At 42.3% G+C, this 13576-nt stretch overlaps 1 protein-coding gene across 1 annotated transcript in view; it reads right to left on the bottom strand.

Moving 5' to 3' along the window:
- Positions 1-13576, bottom strand: part of MSH2 (mutS homolog 2) — a 90780-nt gene that overhangs the window by 5833 nt on the left and 71371 nt on the right. Inside the window, exons 9-14 of the mRNA XM_019516310.1 lie at positions 12622-12745; positions 11201-11351; positions 9051-9148; positions 5720-5965; positions 4119-4323; positions 3324-3571 (exon numbers count right to left, since the gene is read on the bottom strand). Of these exons, the coding sequence (XP_019371855.1) occupies positions 3324-3571; positions 4119-4323; positions 5720-5965; positions 9051-9148; positions 11201-11351; positions 12622-12745 (1072 nt within the window). The remainder of the gene's footprint in view (positions 1-3323; positions 3572-4118; positions 4324-5719; positions 5966-9050; positions 9149-11200; positions 11352-12621; positions 12746-13576) is intronic.

Raw genomic sequence — 13576 nt, forward strand, 5'->3', positions numbered from 1 at the left:
CACCCCGCGCCCCCCCCGCCTGGGCAGCACCTGCCTCTGGCCCTCCCCTATCCCTCACCATGGGGGGAGCGTTGATCTGCCCTCTCCCTCCCCCCTCCCCTTCCACCACACCAGACTTATCAGCTGGAGGCAGCTGTGTCCAATATCAGATCAGTATGAGCCAATATGCCTCCTTAAATTTCAGCTATCAGTATCAACCCCCAAAATCCCTATCAGTGCACCCCTACTTCAAAAGCAGGTGGACAACACAACACAATGAGGAGTTAATTTTAGAATAAAAGTTCTGGAAGGAATAATTTGAACCTACATGGGTTCTAAGTTAAATACTAAAGTCAAGAAGAAAAAAAGAGTGTCATAGTGAACAACTGCAAGAGAACTTCCATTTTACATGCAGAGGCAGTAAAAATCAAAGATATTAAGCTGCACTAAGAAAAAGAAAGCAATGTATTTAAAAATGTGTCACGTACATTGATGGTAAAATTTTATATGGGGGCAACAATCTTAGTAAAAATCAAGAAGGACTTACAAACCTGTTAATGGATGGTTTAGTCTCAGCCTTAACAGAACACAATTTTTTTAGGACCAATGTTCCCCAGGCTTCAGGAGGCAAGACACCCATTGATTTCTCAGCCAGAGAAAGAAACACTTCCTCCCTTAGGCAACATATTAAGCAACTTATGACTGTTTTATAACATGTTTGAAGCACCTGTGATACTGGCTCTGTTGGAAACAAGTTATTGGCTATTGATCTGATACAGTACAGGAATTCTTATGTTTCTATCTATTTTTACACCATCTGTTCCACGGGTGCTCAACCTCTGGCCTGCAGGGCAAATGTAGTCTATGGAGCCATTGCATCCGACACATGGGGCCTGCCACAGGTTGGGAAATTTGGTGGTGGGGGAACAGTGGCCACCCTCTCCCACCACCAAATTCCCATAGCCCCTCTGCCAACACAGCTAGATCCAGGTTGTCTGCACACCCTTCTCTCTGCACCACCAAGTTGGGATGGAGCCCCACACCCTTCCTCCCGCTCAGCTGAATCAGCACCAGGCCACACCCTATTCTCCCCACACTGCTGGGTTGGAGCTGGGCCATGCCCAGTTCTCCCTGTGGGGTTGAAACAGGGTTGGGCGATGTCCCCTGCCCCTCTCAGATAGATGGGACACTGTCATGCCTGCCCTGGGCACCAGATCAGGGCCACTGGCCACATCTGGCCTGTGGATGGACCAGGCACTGCCTATCCAGCCTGCCAAAGGAAAAGGTTCAGCCCCAACGATCTACGCTATTCTTTTACAAAGCTAAAAAAAGTTCATTAATTAGTCTTCCAAAGAAAGAAATTTAAAAAAGGAAAAAAAAAAAGGAAAGTGAGAAATCCTGAATGAAAATGCAGTAAGCTAATATAGCTTTAACATTTTTTTAAAAAGACCTTGTTGACCTTGATTTAAAAAAAGCAAGAGACATGGTTGTAGTGGTGCTACAACAGTGCTTTAAACACTACAGAGTTTATTGCCAGATTATACTTCAAAAGTTGTTCAGCTTGCACCCTTTTAAAGCCAAAATTTATCATCTGATCCAATAACAGGTATTGGCAGTTCCAACCAAATATGCCTATAATTAATTTCAAGCATGGTAATGTATGAGAATACTGGTTGCTTCACTAATGTGCCCTTGAGAATGGGGAGGAGAGGGAGTGGGGGGCAAAGCAGCCTTGCTAAACCAGGCTTGCTGTGATGCCTTCAGTGATACTGGGCATTTATACACATACATTTTGGTCCTGTGACACGCCGGAGATCCACTAGAGATCCATGCATGAGCTAATGCGCACTGTGTTGTGTCACAGGCAGTTATATAAGTAGTGAAATGCGCGTCAGCGTGCAGAAAATGGTGGCAGTGAGCTTCTGAACTAAAGTACTTTCCTATGTGTTTTAGTTCAAAAGCGCGCCACTGACATTTTCTCAGCATTTTGCCACTTATACAACTGCAAGTGTCACAGTGCCAGGCGCTTTTCAAAGCATGCGGTGCTGCGGCGCCTATATATGTAAAAATGGCCCATGTCTCTTTATAAAGTTCTATTTCCTAATCACTGAAAAAATAAATAAATAAAAGCCTCAAGATGCCTATACCCATAAATTTACTCTTTCATTTTTTTTCCATCTTAATTGAACTGTTCTGTCGATCTCTAATCTCTCACGTTGAAATAATCTCCTTTGAAACAAAGTTAAAAGGTCTGAAATATTTGGTAAGGTAAAGATAGGTTTAATTTGAAATGTGGAGAACAGTGAAATTATTTTGGAAGAATTTCTTTTCATAAACCAAGCTTTAAGAAAAAAAAGCAGGATTAAAAATGGGCACCAATTTACGTTATAGAACAGAGGTGAGCAAAATACGGCCCATGGGCTGAATCCAGCCTGCCAACTGATTGGATCCAGCCCATTGGGGGCATTTTCCAATTGACTCTATCCAGCCTGCAGCCACCCACACAACACTTGGCATGGGGCTGAGCCCCGCCTGCTCCTGCCTGTGCCACGCTCCTGCCTGACGTTCTAGCCCTGGCCGGTGTGCACAGCTTCCCAGTGAGGCTGCTCCCATCACCCAGGTACTGCTCAGCTCTCACTGTCTTCAGCAGCTCCTCCTCCTGCACCACCCCAGACAGCAGGCAGCACATGGAAGCAGCAACAGCCCTGGGGACACACGTCAGGTACCACCCAGCCAGGCAGGGAGGGAAGCTGCAGCCAAAGGGCTCCTGCCCCAGCGCATGGGGCTCCAGCTCTCAGCCATCTTACACCAACTCCTCCTACCCAGTGCGATTAGCAGCCAGGTGCACAGGCAGGGCTTGCCAGGAGCAGATCATAGCTCTGCCTCAGGCCCCAAACCTGTGCTGTTACAGCTCTGCAATCCCAACCCCACCTGTCCACCCCACTTCCAGACACTGCTCCCTGCCCACCCACAGCTCCATCCCATCCACCCAACTGAGTGTATCCTGCCTACATGGGTCAATCTCCATGGAGACCCCAGGATCACTGGGCAGTGACAGCATGGGGCCGGGCCCCAGGGCAGAGCCACTAGGGAGTTTTGGTGAGCTGTTGCAGGCCAGGGTGGGATGGAGGGGGAGGCAGGGTTGCTGACCTGGCCTGGAAAAGCTCACCAACATTCCCTAAATGGCCCTCCTGCTCAAATAATTGCCCACTCTTGTTATAGAAGTAGGATGATCTTATAAAATGTAGACTCCCACCTGCACCAAACCTCAGAAAAAGGAAGATTTAATCTCTTCTCTCTTGGCATCGGACACATTTTTACCTAGCTCAGCATTTAGATCTCACCTTTTTTGACACGGTAAAGCATAGTCAGTGTGTCGTCAGTAGTAAGTGCTGTGACATGCAGATTATTGACAGTTGGCACTTGGCCAGCAAGTGCTGTCAGTTCATGAAAATGTGTGGCAAACATGCAGAAGGCATGAATTTTGCTTGCAATGTATTCTGAAATTGCCCAGGCCAGCCCAAATCCATCATATGTTGAAGTTCCTCTTCCCAGCTCATCAATGATTATCAGAGAATTTTCTGTGGCAGTCCTAAAACAAGGGGAAAAAAAAATAATCACTTTTCCAAGTTTAAATAGCACAAACTCTGAAATTCAAATTAAATGACACAACTCTGAAATTCAAAGTTTTAACACTAAATACAGTTAAACTAATATACACAGACCCCAAATTTATATTTTGCCCAATTATTGTGCTGGCATGACAACGTGTGAAGGAAAACAAAATCAATGTTAAGTAAAAACTGGTACTCAAGAGGACAGCCTGGCAGTGTTACACTGCACATTTTTGGTCAGGATTCTCAAAATTTACTTGAACTTGAAACACCTTCCCAATAACAAGAGATTATTTCACAACCCCATGATTACTTAACATAACTAAAAAGTTGGCAATTATTTGCATCTCAGCTGAAAGGATCTTGCAATCCCTGGGGTAACAATCCCTAGTTTAAGAGGCAGTGCCTTAAGTAATCAAAGGCAGTAGAATATAAAGAACTTGCAAAGGTCACTTTAACTTTATACATCATATTTAGAATGTATCCTACCGATTTTTAAGAAAACAAAGCAGGTATACCTCTTACCTAAGAATTGAAGCAGTTTCTAACATCTCTGCCATGAAAGTAGAGACTCCTTTTAATTGACTGTCTCCTGCTCCTACCCGAGCCAGGATACAATCCACAATAGTCACTTCTGCCGAGTCACATGGTACAAAGCATCCAATTTGGGCCATAAGAACTATCACTCCAGCCTGGCGAATGTATGTAGATTTCCCTCCCATGTTAGGTCCTAAGGAATTAATTTTACAAAGATATTAAGGAATACAGCTTCCTCTCTGTTTAATATGATTTATAGCTTTAAGGTTAACAAATCCAAGACCAAACTGAACTTAAAGCACAGCTGAAAACATTTTCTTGCTACTACTAGGGGAAAGACCTTTAGCTCTGCTGGAACAAATGGATGCTTGGATGCATTTGATGATAGTTCCCATTCCCAAATACAGTTCTTCTGAAAGGAGAGTAGTTTTCGTCTCAAAAATATGAGCAATCAGAAGTGCATGTTCATACCAGAAAATCAAAGCAAAGCTCATAGGCTCTAATTTTATACCCATCCATCATGACAGCATTTCCTTTAAGCAATTAATGCAGTTTATTTTAACCTAGAAGAGCAGCTACTGACAATCTGCTCTATATAAAGAGCCTTATTTACAGAAAGGGTAGACTGACTGAAATAAGTGATTCAAGTTCCCCCCACTGAAACCAGCGTAAGAAAGAAACCTGGATTTAAATAACTGATTTTTGTATTTTTCCTAAAGCAGCATCCAGTGAAAGACACTGCTTAGCAGCCAAATGCAACCTGTACTAAATCTTGTACTCTGTTTGCTAACCATTGTATCTGGACACATTTAAGAAATTATGCAGCTTAGCATCCATTTATTCACATTCTTGTACAATAGATTGCTGTTATTATTTTGCTCATGATTTGTGTCAAGCTGCATTTGGGTGGAAATTAGAATTCAATTTAAAAGGTGCGTTATTTCAATATAACCAGCTTAATTGGGCTGGATGTACAAGAACAAGCTGTGTTTATCAGAACATATTTTGCATTTAAAACTGAAAAAACAAAGGAAAAAGTAGCTGCAGTTGGTGAATTGGCCATCAAAAATCTACCCCAATATGTCCTAAAACAAAAGTACTTACAAGTCAGCACCTAAAAATACAGAGGTAGCTAATGGAATTTTCTAAAGGACCTAAACGGGTCAAGATTTCCCTACACCTAACTAGTTAAGCAACTTCAACAGGCTTAAATGGTGTCACACATGAATGTAGGGTTTAGTATCTGTTTACAAGTCTGTATGAACAATCATATGGAAATGTATGCATGCTGGATTACCAGAGCACCCAGCATGAATGGAAATGCTTAATAAACAGGCATAACTGTCACCCTTTGTTTTATAAAACACATGAAGTATAACAGATTACAAAAGCCAGACATAAGAACTACCCCCAAATGCCAATGCAGGTATGAGTAAATTAATAACTGCTTTTCCCTTCCTTTTACCTATTAAAGACTCAGCAGTTTGACTTTTTTCTTTTGTAGCATGTCTCACAAGTAAAACTTAAGAAATGCCATTTGAAACATTTGAAAACAAAATCTGAAAAAAAAATATTGCATATACATTTACCAGTAATAATATGAAACATCTGCTTGCCCTTCTCAAAGGTGACATCATTGGGAATGAATGCTACATCATCTTGCACTTCGATGCAAGGGTGTCTGGAACCTTTCAACACAATCTGTCCTTGTCCCTTCTCCAAAATGACTGGGCGGACGTATGGCACAGGGGCTCCACTTGATACATGAGCAAAACTGACAACAGCATCTAACTGAGCTATCACATCATTCATTGTCTGTATTGGCTCTGCATAACCTATGGAAAAAAAGGCAAAACTTAATGTATTAAACATACTGAGAGTATGACTGGTTTCTACAAATAAATCAGAATGCACTGTACTCACATCTCTCACTCACGTGAAATACAACAGCATCATGTGCAAAAGATATTGATAAATTAGTGACAACCCACACGCCACAGGAGAAGTCAAGAAATTATCGTGCGACTTCTGTGTGTGACTACAGAAGGGTGCTGCTCTCATTCTTTGAAGGGGAAGCACCATATACATACCAATTGCTCCCAACTGACTTGGGAGGAAAAAGGAAAGCTTATTTAAATATGGAATACAAATGTACAGAACAGAATAACTAGAAATCTCTTCCTTTGCATAGTGACTCTTCATTTGGACACACAAGGAAGGCAAGAGCCACTGAGAGCACATACTGCACAATGATTTAAATTTTATGCACTGTGTTAACAGTACTAGAATCTGTAGTGATTAAGCCACAGAACTATAATTACTTTAACACTGCAAGTAGTATAACATGTCAGAAGAAGTGATTAGTGTACTGCAGAAAGTTCATTTCAGAAAACGCTGTTGGGCAATTTTGCTGGGATTTCAGAAGCATCTTGCTGTGCAAAGTTTTAACTCACAGCATTGTCGTGCTGCTGCACAGCTGGGTACAGAACAGAGAGAAATTTCTGGCTAAGTACAGACAGTCAAACAGCTTGAGGCTGAATCGATTCAATCTTTGCAGGTTTCTCTAAACTGCCTAGATTAAACTGATAAATAAGTGAACTCATGTTCACTTTTCAAACCGGAAAGGCATCCAAACTCTTGCAGTGGCCATACCAGCACCTGGGGGCATTAGAGCATGCCTCCCAGCCTGATGGCCACAGAGAGCCTGGAGCTGACGATTCCCCTAATGAAGCCCTCTCCTCAGCCTCCAGCTGCTGGGGAGCACGTGGGGGGGAGGAGAACCCCTCACCTCTGGCACAAGAGAAAGGAGTAGAGAGGAAGCCCCCAGTGAGGAGCTTCTCTCTCCCCCAACCTCCATGCCCAGAGCTGGAGCCCCGAGTGAAGTTTCTCTCTCTCCCTGACTCCATGCTCAGGGTCTGGCTACTGGCAAGTCCCATAGCCAGACCCTGTCTTTAGCCCCAGGAAGGCTATGGGGCATGCATGAGTGGAACCCCACCCCTCCCCCCACCAGACCACCAGTCAGGGTCTCCCTGATGCAGGGGGAAGCCCCCAGTGGGGCATTTTTCCTTCCATGCCACCCACCTGCAGCCAGGCAAGTCCCCTAACTGTGCCCCCTCCTTGGCTGGCAGGCCAGCTGAGGAGGAAGTGGGGGAGAAACCCACCCCACCCCCACTCCCCAGCTCCAGATCCTCAGCCAGGCTATGCCTAGTGCAGATGGGGGCAGGGAATCCACCATGGGGGCTTTACTCTTCCTGCCTCAGCTGGAAGCCAGGAGCCGGACTGATCACCTAGCCACATGCCCACTTTAGCCAGCAGGCCAGCTGAGGAGGGAGGAGGGGTGGAAAAAGGCTGCCCCCCACCTCTTGCCTGGCTCTTGACCCCACTGGGCTGTGCCCAGCAACAGGGGCTGGGGAGGGGGAGAGAAGAAACTCACACTGGGGGCTTTACTCCCCCCACCCAAGCCAGGCCAAGGCCAGACACAGGCATGGGAAACCCAGCAGCTGCCCAGGGCCCGGACAGAAAGGGGGCCCGAAAATGTTAATTTTTAAATTATTATCATCATTATCTCTGGCAAAGAGGGGCCCAGGACTAAAAAGTCACCCAGGGCTGTCAGGAGTCTAGGCACGGTGCTGAGCCAGGCCAATCCCTCCAGCCAGGGAGGGGGTGGGACTGGAGGAATTGCCCTGGCTCCTGGCTGCGGGGGAAGGAAAAGCCCCCCTTGACAGCTAGAGGCATGGCCAGCCCTGCTCTGCTGGAGCAGACAGCACAGCCCAGGGCTGCATGGCATCTTGGGAGGCTGAAGGGCTGCAACTTAACTTGAATTGGAAGGGGACCTGGGCCAGAAGTTGCATAAACCGGTTTGTCCTAAATCAGTTCAGTCTGATATATACTACTTCAAACCAGGTTTATCTTAAACCAGTTTCAACCAATTTGAAAGCAGTTTAAGTGCACTGAACTTCTATTCTGTTACAGGTTTCACCCAGTTCCTGATCATTTAAATTGGTTTATGTGTAACTTCTGTCCCTAGCCTGTATGCCCAGAAAAATCATCACAGCTAGCTCTCAAAAACAGTGCTTGACAGAATTAATAGAACTCATTTACTAGACTTACAGCATAAAAAGTATTCACGAAGGCACAGAACACTGATACCCTGTTTTTCTAATATTTTCTTCAGTATTCTTTGGCTAAAAGATACCCAATTCCCAGTTTTTCCCAAGCTATATTAGCTAATCATATAGGTTTAAGAAAACAATTTTTTAACTTTACGTTATTGTCTGCAGGTTTATGCTTACTAAGCCCTTCAAATTTTCCCCTCAAAGATGTAGTGATTGCTTTGAATGAAACTGCAACTCTGGATAAGCTAAAATATTACAGAACTCTTCATGCAGAAATTCTCTATTATTATTTGTGAAAAAGTCATCCCATTATTAAGATGATCTATTAGCAGAGTATCTTTAAGCTGACTGAACAAACAGAAACGCCTGATGCAGTAGCTCATTTCTAGTAATACCTCTCTGTTCCATGAAAAGAACAATGATTTTTATCTACTGGCCCCTTCTATTTATCCTTTACAAGGATCAACACAGATAATGGAGATGAGTGCAGGTAACCAGTGCTAAAACATACGGCGGAACAAAATATTTAGCATGTTGCGTAAATAGCTGAACAGATGAATATGTTTTCAAGAACAGTTTGGAAGCAACAGGGATCTGTGATGACACCAACTGCACATCCTAGATATAATAGTGTTGAGGTGATGCTGTAGCCCTAATGGACCATCACAATTACATCACCCCAACACTACCACAACATGGAGGATATCAAAATGAACCACTGACAGTGACCCATCACATACATGGCAACCAAGAAAAGAGCTATAGCAGCTCTCCAATGTTTTGTGCGTTAGCACTGCCCTATTACCTGAAGCAATGTTGATGATTTCTTTAACAATGGCATCCTGGGCCTCTTCATACTCCTCTTTGTATTTTAAGTATTCTTCATTGAAGGAGCTCAATTTACTGTGAAAAAAATCATAATGTTTACAACCTGTGATGTTCTCAATTTCTACTATTCTTTGCTCATTTTTGTCTTTTTGCTTTGTGACAAGCTATCATCATTCCAAAATATCATCAGGTATTTGCTCAGGGGACTTCAATTTAAGCATCAAGATGTGGCACAGATAAGCTGGCATGAACAAATGGCTTATTCTGTTTTCCAGCTGAAGATCCTTACTGTGACCCTGAAAACTACGAGTTACATCACTATAAAACTATTCTTGAAGTCCTGCAGTCTATATGTTTGCTATAGCTGCAAAGTGTGGCAACTGGATTTTCTTTTAAAGGACTGAATGAAAGTGGGACTCATGGCTAACCTACCACATACTGTGATGTGTGGAAGATCTGATGGAAGGAAAACCAAACACCGAGCAAGTTATTGATTTGCCCAGTGTCATAGAGGGGTCACAACAGGACTATGGACTCCTTTAAAGAAAGCATTTATACCAACATTCAGTTTTCTATTTGGAGGATCTTAAGTAACTGCACCTTAGCAACATTTCAGTTTTCAAATAAGGTTGATTTAATGCTTCATGTTCAAAGAGACTGTTTAAACAAACTCTTCAACTATCCTTTTATCTTTCGCCTCCAGGTTAGACTTAATGAGACCACACACGAAAGGCTGCACTGTGATTTGTGCCAGTTCTACTATTTGAGAAGTTCAGCCCGAGGTCTGGCGCCCAGTCTGCTTTGAGTGGCTTTATCCAAACCAAATCACAAAATCAGTTTTGGTAAGTGATTCTTGGGCAAACTCCTTAGAAATAATTATTCACTAAAATATATTTCACTTGTTCTGTGAAAGAGCCTAAATCCAAACATCAGCTTAGATCTACGAAGTAAAAAGTCTTCACACAAGGGGGAGATGCTTTATATGTTTCATGGTTGCTTTGAAGAACATTATTCTCTTTGCAACTCAACAAATGTTCCTGTCCTCAGTCTTTTGATTTTGGTCATTTAAACAAATTAGAAGGGCTGCAGTAGGAATGAGCAGTTAAGGCACCTCACAACCGGTCCAGAGGTATGAGTTCAAACCCTGCTTTGAACCAAAGCTGTGGTCACTCAGGCTGGGAAGTCAGAAGCACTTGCATGCAACTGCTTATAGGAGCCAACATACCTTGCCCAACGTACTTCAACAGACCTTGTAGGCCTATCTAGACTATAACTAAAAAAACTAGTGCAAAAGTATACTTAGCCAGTAGGCTCATGCCTCTTTTCAAAGCAGAGAATTTATTGCTCCTGAAAGCGAGTGACTAACAGATACTAATAGCATTAGCTTGAAACCGGCTTGCACTGGGTGCAAAGTTCTTATACAGATCTATCAGTTAAGACCCATTTCACTAACCAGGAAAAGCATATCATAATCAACCTCGCACCACTTGACACTTTGTCCAAAGGAGAAAGAGCTTTTATCTCAGACTTGACCTGCTGCACACTATTGCTCCAAGCATTTTGCTCCTTAAGTAAACTAAAAGAATACTTGTAACAGCATGAAGAATAAAGCAGATCAGGCAACAGCTTATAACTTTAAATGTAAATCATCAACAGCCACAGGTACACAGTCACATCATAACTAATATGCACAAATAGAAAATTTATTCAGCCAAGTGTACTAAGAAACAGATTACCGACAGTCAGCTACGTTCTGTTCAGGAACAAGTATAAATGGCTGTTTTGTACAGCAGCCTGCAGAAATACACTCACTGCTACAATGAAGGCAAGAAACACACTGATGGCTGCAGGCTAAGCACAGACACTTACCAAAATCAAAGCAGCCAAAGTAGTTGGTATAAATGGGGCGGCTGGAAGTGTGGTTGTGTCAGTTTGCACGCATTACTGCTTTTTTCCCCGCTTAGCAATCTCACTTAATGTTTCATTTTGCAAATAAAACAGGCAGAAAAAAAGCAAGCACTTCAACACCTAAATATGGCACCAGTATTTTTATGGCAAAAACAACCAAAAAGGATATTTATCAGGTCTGTCCTAACAGACCTGAGAAATAGCTGACACTTCAAATACCTGTTAGTGAATTTCACACCATTCTTCTGTGTGTCTAAGATTTTATATTTTGCGTTGTTCCGGAGGACCTTCTCTTCTTTGCAGGTAATTCGGAAGTGATGCCCTAACTGTGCACTAGACTCCAGTTTGATGCTCTTACTAGCCTCCAACCCTTTGGATAGAGGGAAGGTGGGAGAGGAGGAAAAGAATGAGTGCACCATTAGAAACGTATCACTGTGTTATCTATATTTATTAATTTCCATTGTCTGAACATTGTTAATTTACTTGCCACTTTAAATTATATTGGGCAGCAGAACAAAGTGTCCCATGAAGGGGGTTTTTGGGGACATGTTTAATTATTATCAGTTCAAAGAAGCCAAAGGAGGTACCTACCTAAATTGTGGCAGTACCTTTAAAATCTCACCCGAAGAGCTCACCCTTTTCACTGCCCACTCCCCCAGCAGCCAAGAGGCAGAAACCACGGTATTAATTAAGTTTGGATGCACACCTTGCTGGGATTATTTGACCCCAGCAGTCTTTCCTGCCCAGAGCAGGGGGGGCTGGACCCAATGATCTCACCAGGTCTTTTCCAGCCCTAAACTTCTGTGAATTGCCTTCAGTGGGGGAAGGGGGGCAACAAAGTGAAACTAAAGGCATCGCTAACTTCAGTCACAATTTAGGTAGGTCCCTAAAGATAAGTTACGTGCTATCTTTTGAACACAACAAGTTCAGCTACAGACTGAAGTAGCTGACCAGGCAGGTACAATTCTTCATGCTTTTCATACTGCAAGGAAGAGCATGGATGCACACCTGTAGATGCACACATGCAATAGTGAATACCATCTATGTAGGGTACATTTGAAACCTTCAAAATAGAGAGACAGGCTCATGGGAGCAAAGCCATATTGTGAAAAAAAACTGAACATCATCTCAAACATTAATATACTTTATAACCAGTGCCAATTTTCTCTGCTACTTTTTTCATTAAGCAGGTGACTATTACTGACTAAATCCACCACCTCATATTGATTGTATTACACAATAAATATTAGCCTGTAAAATGTTTAGGTATGCTTCAAAGGAATTCAGCCATATATTGATGTGTACCTTCTTACCACAGAAAACTATCCATTCCAAAACTGACACCTAAATGAATGGACATGATAAGATTAATGTTTTCATGAAATTTAAATTAAAAAGAAATTGAGATGGCTAGAAGGAGTTACATTAATGGTAGATGAATTGGGCAGTCTCCTGAGCTATGTCTGGTTACCTGTGGAACATTACCCTTGTTAAAAATAATCTGGGCCTAAAATCATTGTTAGTCTCCACCGACCACCTTAGATACCAGTACCTAGCTTTTACATATCAATTTTCATCAGTAGATTTCAAAACACTTCACAAAGGAAATAGATACCAGAGAGAATCTTACCCTACCATACCTAGCTCTCTAGCTGCTGTCTTAAGACAAGATTGCATGGACTCCTCTATTTTGTTCATCTTCTCTCTTAATTCTGTCAGGTTAGGATCAAAAGAAGGCTTTACAAGGAATTCATGATTTTCCACCTGGAAAACAGAGTGAAACAATTAATATAAATATAAAGAGCAATCAAGAAGTGTTAGGACACAAATTATGCACTAATTAGAGATGTTACTCATTTATTTAATCTTCAATTTGTTTAATCTTTTGTGGTACATTTCATCATTCACTAATATACATCTTAGATTATATCCTTGGTTGATTGGAATTTGACTAATTCACCTACAAAGCAAACGAGTCCCCCAAACATCTGTTTGTTAATACAAATACATCATTCTTCATACAGGCAAAAAATTACCAATCTGACAGACCCATTTACCTTCAAGATAGACAGATTTATCTGAATATATACAAAGCTTAGTACTAGCAAACAGACAAATATGCCAAGTGTGATGAAATGACTGTTACATGACTCTCAATCTGCATAACATCCTAGATTTGTCTCTCTGCTAGAGACAAACAAATGGGTATGGGAGGGGTTGGGGAAGGAGTTACAAACCAGGAAGTTTTCTAAAATAAGGAGCTTCTGCTTCTCTGCAAAAGTTCTAACAAAGGAATACTCCACAGGGTTATGGAAAGGCACTTTCCTACACATCAGCCAAAACCCACAGTTCAACATAAGCACAGGAAAAGGTAGGGCTAGAAAGGACCTCCACTCAACTTAAATCCACGTCTTTTTTTCTGCACAGCTGTACAATACATGGGTTCCCTGTAGTCATATTAGGCCATTTTAAAGTGACTTCATAGTAGGAACTGGTAATGCAATCTAGAGATTTAAGAGTCTGTATTATTTCAAATTTAAAGGGCTAAATAGCCACCAAAATAAGTTCCCATATGAAGCTTCACAATGCAGTACA

This window comes from Gavialis gangeticus, unplaced genomic scaffold, assembly GCF_001723915.1.
Source record: "Gavialis gangeticus isolate Ggan-Ray unplaced genomic scaffold, GavGan_comp1, whole genome shotgun sequence".
NCBI classification, from domain to species: Eukaryota; Metazoa; Chordata; order Crocodylia; family Gavialidae; genus Gavialis; species Gavialis gangeticus.